Source organism: Poecilia formosa, unplaced genomic scaffold (genome assembly GCF_000485575.1).
Source record: "Poecilia formosa unplaced genomic scaffold, Poecilia_formosa-5.1.2 Scaffold510, whole genome shotgun sequence".
NCBI classification, from domain to species: domain Eukaryota; kingdom Metazoa; phylum Chordata; class Actinopteri; order Cyprinodontiformes; family Poeciliidae; genus Poecilia; species Poecilia formosa.
Window position 1 is genome coordinate 143,510 of NW_006800449.1, and position 6,851 is coordinate 150,360.

General features: G+C 35.6%; 1 protein-coding gene across 1 annotated transcript in view; it reads right to left on the reverse strand.

The window, feature by feature from the left end:
• Positions 1 to 868, reverse strand: part of il17c (interleukin 17c) — a 2,170-nt gene extending 1,302 nt beyond the window's left edge. The window contains exons 1-2 of the mRNA XM_007579189.2: positions 747 to 868; positions 404 to 621 (exon numbers count right to left, since the gene is read on the reverse strand). Of these exons, the coding sequence (XP_007579251.1) occupies positions 404 to 621; positions 747 to 761 (233 nt within the window). The 5' untranslated portion in view covers positions 762 to 868. The remainder of the gene's footprint in view (positions 1 to 403; positions 622 to 746) is intronic.
• Positions 869 to 6,851: the final 5,983 nt, after the last annotated feature.

Consider the following 6,851-nt stretch of genomic DNA (forward strand, 5'->3'; position numbering starts at 1 on the left):
CTTCTTCTTCTTCTTCTTCTTCTTCTTCTTCTTCTTCTTCTTTTTCTTCTTCTCCTTATTATTATCATTATTACAATTTAATGCAATTATGCGAGCTAAAAGGAAGTTTATCTTATTTTAATCTGAGGGATGTAAAAGAAAGAAAAAAGAAAAGAAAAGAAAAAAGGCACAAATAGAGAAATTAAAGATCGTATCAGCGTGGAAGTGGGAAATTTGCTGAGTTAAAGTCTAACTGGGAAATCATCTGGAGTTTCCATCAGTCTGTCAACATCCAGTTTGGATTTTCTTTTCTCTCTCTCTTTTTAAAAATCTCAATTAGCTTCTCTTTTGTTTCCTTCACAGTTACAATAAATAAGGATAAAAAGAGGAATATTTTGCGCTTTGTATTAAAGCCTGTACTCACTCGTATTTCCAGGGAGATATGGAGCGGACATTCAGGGGCCCGGAGGCCAGGCTCTTGAAGGACTCCACCGGGCAGCCAGAGGAAGAGTTCGGAGACGGTGTCATGTCCGGGGGGAGTGAGAAGTTCTTCAGCTTCTTCTGCGCCTTCCCCATCAGTTCGGACTCACTATAGCAACGTGTCATTGTCACGGACACGACGCACAGCGCCAGGATGAAGATCTGTAGAGAGGAGAGGGAGGGTGAGGATGATGATGATGATGATGATGGAGGATGACGGAGGAGGATAAAGATGATGATGACGATGATGATGGAGAAGGAGGGGGTGAGAGATTCCCATCACTCACCTGAGCTAGTTCCATGTCCTTTTGCAGACTTTTACTCAAGTAGATGCTTCAATCTCTGTGATAAATCCTGGTTGTAATCTGCGCTCGGACTCTCAGCTTAAATCTGCACCGCGCTCCGCCTTGCTTGCACCTGATTGGACGGGAGGAGGGAAAAGCGGAGGGGGAAACACCGGCAGCATGAGGAAATGGAAACGCTCCCAGACTTCCTCTTTCCCAAATGAACCAAGAAAGGGGGGAGGAGAGGAAGAAACACGCGCAAATTAAAAATAAAAACAAGCCGGTCCAGGTAACCGGAAGTTGGCCCCCATCTGACCTGGAATGGCGATGACCTCACCTGCTGCTGCAGCTGGTTTTATACAGTCAAATATGTCTGCAAGTGTAGCAAATGATGATGATAAAATCAAATGAAGACGAATTAGCAATACCAATGTACAAAATCTTACCAAGTATCTTTGGTTAAGTTAGTGCAAATATCTTCATAAACTTGAAATAAGACAAAACTAACTTACGGGTAGCTTTTAGGAAAAGATAGCAGCTTAATGTTGATGGAAAATTACTGGTTTCACTGGCAGATTATTTGACTACTATGGAAAAAATGAATAATCTGCCAGTGCAACTGGTACTTTGTTATCAATATTTTGTGGGTTTTTGCTGCAAAACAAAAAATCTTACCACGTATTTTTGTCTAGTGCAGTGCAAATATCTTAATACACTTGAAATACAACAAAAACAATAAACTTTTCAGCAAAATAAAAACTTGTTTAAGTCAATAAGTTCTTAACAATGATGGAAAAGAACTAGTTTATCTGATTCACTTATGAGAAAGTTTAGTTATCAGTGAAATATTTCTTTTTAAGATCAATATTAAAGAATTATTGACATAAAGAAACTAATATATCTTGCTGAAAAGTTACATGTAAATTAATTTTGTCTTATTTCAACAGTACTATGATATTTGCACGAGAAACTAGACCTAAAATACTTGGTAAGTTTTTGCAGTTCCTGCCTTAAAGCTCAAGTTTCTACACTGAAAAAAGTAAGCTATAGAATTTACCTAATAAATCTGAGGTAACAATTTGCATGACTCTTTTGGGGAAAATTCAGTACAATACATTGAGTATAAAATAACTGAACAAAAAATATATGAAATACTTAAAGAAATTGGGTAAAATTTACCTCATATTTATGTATATATTCAACAGCTACTTACTCAGTTAAATTAGGTGAAACTATGTCTTGTTTGCTAGTAGGTAATACCTGATAATTACAAATAAAGGTTAATTAAAATCAGTTAATAACCATTACTTATTCTGAGAAGGTAAGATTTACCCCCAAAAAAGACATTCAGATCATCCATAAAGTCATCAAAAACAAAAACACAGAATAAACTGCAGCACAACAGTGTCACAGAACATTTCAAATAATGAACCTGAGTCATAACCTAGCAACTTCAAATGTTGTTTCAGTAATGTTGGACAATAAAACATATCCCTGTTTTAGGACATCCAGACTGCTCAATAAGAAAGGAGTAGATCAGAGAAAAGGAGAAGTGAGGAGAGAAGAGAAAATGAAAGAAGTGAGGTGATCAGAGCAGAGGTGCTAGGGATGCCCAATCACATGAAGATTTTCTTGTATCTAAACTCTTACTTGTGTTTCTTCAGCCTCATACAACAGTGACTGAGCAAATCAGCAATCTGCAGGTGTATTTATACACAACAAATAACTGAACTGCCTTGTTTATATGCAGCAATGAAACACTAAATTATCAAAAAAATGAATAAAGTGCAGTACAACAGCTTCACACAACATTTCAATGAATAAACCCGTTTTATAACTCACTAAGCTAACATTTCCCCTCTTATTCCAAGAGGGGAAATGTATGTCTATTGCCATACATTAGACATACTTCAGTGGTTTTGCCCCATCAAGTTCCAAAAAAAGTTTTTGAAAAGCTTCAAATGTGTTCTTGAGCTGCAAAAATCAATTAAATTTTATATGATTATTTTATATCATATTTACCACTCTCCAAAATCACTTTTTTCAGTGAACATTTTCACATTTTCATTATTTATTTTATTCGAGACAAAGATGTTGATGTTTCACACTGATGTTTGATGCAACTCCAAACATTCAAAATCCTATTTAATATCTAAATATATCACACTCAAAGTGAGATATTTCAAACATGTCATTATGAATAACATGTCGTAGTGCAAACCAGCATTTTATCTGGTCTTAAAGATTATTTTGTTATCAGACATTTAGTTATGTTTTTGTCTCTTCAGACATTCCTGACAGGTTCTGAAATACTGATCACAGCTGATGAGCTGTGAAACCTCTAAGATGAAAGTATATCACAGAAACATGTCACATATGTCCTGAGAAACATCAAAAAGAGCTAAGTGTCTAATAACAAAAAAGTCTTTAAAATTATATCATATATAAACACAATGGATTTCATTGATGGACAAACCTTCATCTTCTTGGAAAAAAGGAACATTACATAATATTACAACTTTTTCTTCAAAATTTCTTCCTTCTGCTTAACTTTCCACTAATTTCCCTTGATAAAGCACAGCCAGTTTCCTCAGCAGTAACATTTCGTCACCACAATGTTCTGAACACAAAGTTTCTGTTTTAAAAACCATTTTTATTATTAGTCTTAATTTATTCTTCACCTTTTTTAAAAGACAAACATAACTTTAGCTTTTTATTAGATTTTAACCATTAAAAAAATAACAGAACTAAATGTGTGCAATTGGCCCCTAATGAGATTCTGTTTGGGACCACAGATAATTTTGGACCAGCCCTGAGCGTGTTAATAAGAGAAAAAACTAAAATAACTTCCAACTGGAGTAAATGATCTTAATTTCCACTTTCTCTCCATTTTTATCTCACATTGTGTGTATGGCGTTGTACTGTCTCTTTAAAATCTTTTCTTCGAGATATAATTGAGATTTTTATTTGAAACAGGAAGAGATAGTTTATGTTCCCCATTTTATTGAACAAATCTTCCCTGACATTGTAAGGTAACCAGATCCGCCGTGCTGTTTGGACAGACCATGGGGAAAAAAGGGAAAATTATGTAAATTTATTGTTTTCAGGAAATAACCCTGCAAGAAATAGTACAAAAATAAAGACTGCCATGTTGTGCTGTGTTTTTGTGAGTTTATTTATTTATTTTTTAAAGTTTTTGTTACTTGGAAGTACTTTTATCTGTGAATATTTTTTAGAAAGAAGAAATAAGGGCAAATCTGATAAAGGCTGAAGTTCATTAAAATGAGCAGCAGGGGGCGCTGATAAGACCAGCTAAAAAGTTACTAACTCAAACAGAAGATTTTAAACGGGTTTAAAACTAAAGTTTTTGAACCAGAAAGTTTTCCTGATGTGAAAAGTCGAACATTTTCTCCCGTTTCAGTTTATTTTATTTCGTCACTGTTAGACGCCAGCTGGGAGCTGCTGCTGGATTTCCGACTTTTTCATGGCGTTGATGATGATGAAATCCTTAAAACCTGACGTGCAGAAACGTAAAGCAGACGTATCCAGGTCTTGCTCAACTTGTTTAAGTTTTGTTTTTTATTTTTTGTAGGTGTTGTAGGGCAAAGGTCAGCAGAGCCGCACGAGCTGCGTGAGTCGATGAGGAAACAACGATGCGGGACTGAATGCTGCCAGGACCAAACAAAAGAAATCTGGAAAGTTTTATCTGAAGCTGTTGGACACTTAGGATGAGATCATAAAAAAGCGCTTCTGAAACTTGAATTACAGCTCAGTTCTCCTCAGCTCCTCCTCTGGTGATGCAACGCTGCTCGTCCCAAAATAGCACCATATATAATTTTAGTCTGCAGCAGAAATTCCAGCATCTTGTTCAGAGCAGCTGCCAAGTAAGTCATCAGAGCAAGTGCGAAGATCATCCGATCCCGAGAGTCTTCACGTCCCTTTGTCGCGTCTGGAGCTGCAACAACACGCGGACACACCCAGGGTCACATCCTGTGTTTCAAAATCAATGCAGGAAATCTGACACTGAGTCACTATACCGAAAAGTTTGATAGGACAAAGAAGTAAGAAAGAAAGAACACAATAATAACAAAAAAAAAAACAAACAAAAAAAAAACACAAACAAAAAAAAAAAGAAACAAAACAGAACCAGACAATTATTGTGGGCATTCTGGAGCTTTTGAAGGGACTGACGAGGGAAAGTTCACTTTTAACTGTGACAAAAAAGAAAACAAAGAGAGAGCAAGTATTAAAATTCCAACAATTTATTCCCAAATCTTTCCCTGCAAAAACATAAAATCTTACCACACTTGAATTGAGCCAGTATTTTTCCTTCAGTGTTCTTAAGGGGTGTTTAACTGAAGAGTGTAAATGTTATTCTTAAATCCTTTTAATTTATTTTATGATAGGCCCATGTTTTGTTTTTGGTAGTTTTTATTTCATGTGCATTTAAGTGAATTTTGTGACATTTTAATTGTCTTCACCTAGTCTGACATGACAATCAGCTCAAGAGACAAGTCAAATGTATATATAAAAAATATTTTCTAAAAATAAAATGACAGTATTTTATTTTTATTTTTTGGTTTTCATAGTAATTAGAACACATTTATACTCACTCTTTGCAGCAAAAAAGTTTGGTGGTTGAATGGACCAACACAAGGGGGAAAGATTTTAACAGTTACATTAAAATATTTTCTAAAAATTATCGATGTCTTTTGTGTGCAAATTCAATAATAATAACAAAATGTTTCACTTAAATAAAGGTTACAAGGTGGCACAGTTGGTAGCACAGTTTTCCTGTGAGCTTTTCTCCATAAAGTTCTCTCTTACTCCAACTTCCTCCTATGTTCCCAGAGCTGCATAATACTGTTCATTAAATGTAAATTCAACAATTATATGACTGTCCTGTGGAATATTTACAATAATTCTTGTCACACTTTTTACATCTGATCTTGTAATAAGATGTTCTATCTCCCATATGTTCAGGTTTCTTTTTCATTAGAATTTTATATGTACTGTATTATTTTAGAGTTGTTACTACTATTAGACATTTTTATATTCAGTTGTTTTTACTGTACTGCTGTAACAAGTGAATTTCCCCGATGTGGGATTAATAAAGAGTTATTCTATTCCACATTTCCTTTTTCTACACATTTATCATTGTTTTATTTCTCTCCCTATTTGACCCGGTGCTACGGGTCATTCCCCTAACGGCAGACCAACGGTCATGAACTACAGTTGACCCCAGTCTTTGCAGTTCCGTATTCGCAAATTCAGCTATTTGGAGATTTTTCTTTAGAACGTGTCTTGAATTTATTTGTGTGAAATTCACAGATTACTTGTGTTTTCGTAGAGCAAATCTTAAAATATCCGAAAAAAAGACGGCTTTGGAAGCTAAGGTTGCTAGTTACGGTGCTGCTTGACACGCTATTGGCTAGGATTTATTTTCCTTCGCGCTGATTGGCTGAACGCCCAAGAGCATGAATTTGGAATGCCGTTGATGTTAGCTTGTGTGCTAGCGTTAAAACTGTCTCCACTGTGTGGTTAGATATTTCGGCATATTTGGTGTTTAAACTACGAAAACAGGCAGGTATAAGCGCCTTTTTGAGGAAGTCTAAATGATTCGCGAATTGTAGCTCCACAATATTAAATGCGGATCAACCTGATAAATGCTATCATTCATATCTGCTTCAGGAAGATTTGTCTGTCTCTTCTGTTTCGAGCATGACACCAAAAATAAATATCCAGGTGATTTTTATTAAACTAAATTCTTTGACTTGACTTAGGTTGTCAATGCATTGTTTGTCTTGTAATGGATGGCATGACATGTCCAGGCTCCTCCCCCCAACAACTGCTGGTGAAATAAGCAGAAATTTGATGCCAAAATTAAAATCCAAAGGAAGAAGAAACTGAAACTATAGTGTAGAATTAATATAAAAAAAACCTCAAACAGCACGAGATCATCAAGAAACTTCTGCTTTTCTCCCGTCAGGTGACGGCCCAAATTTCTCCCATCAGGTGATGGAGGGAAAAACTGCATCCATCAAACAACAACAACAATGTATCAGCAGTTCTGCAACAGAAACTGGTTATACCTAAGCAGCAGTAATT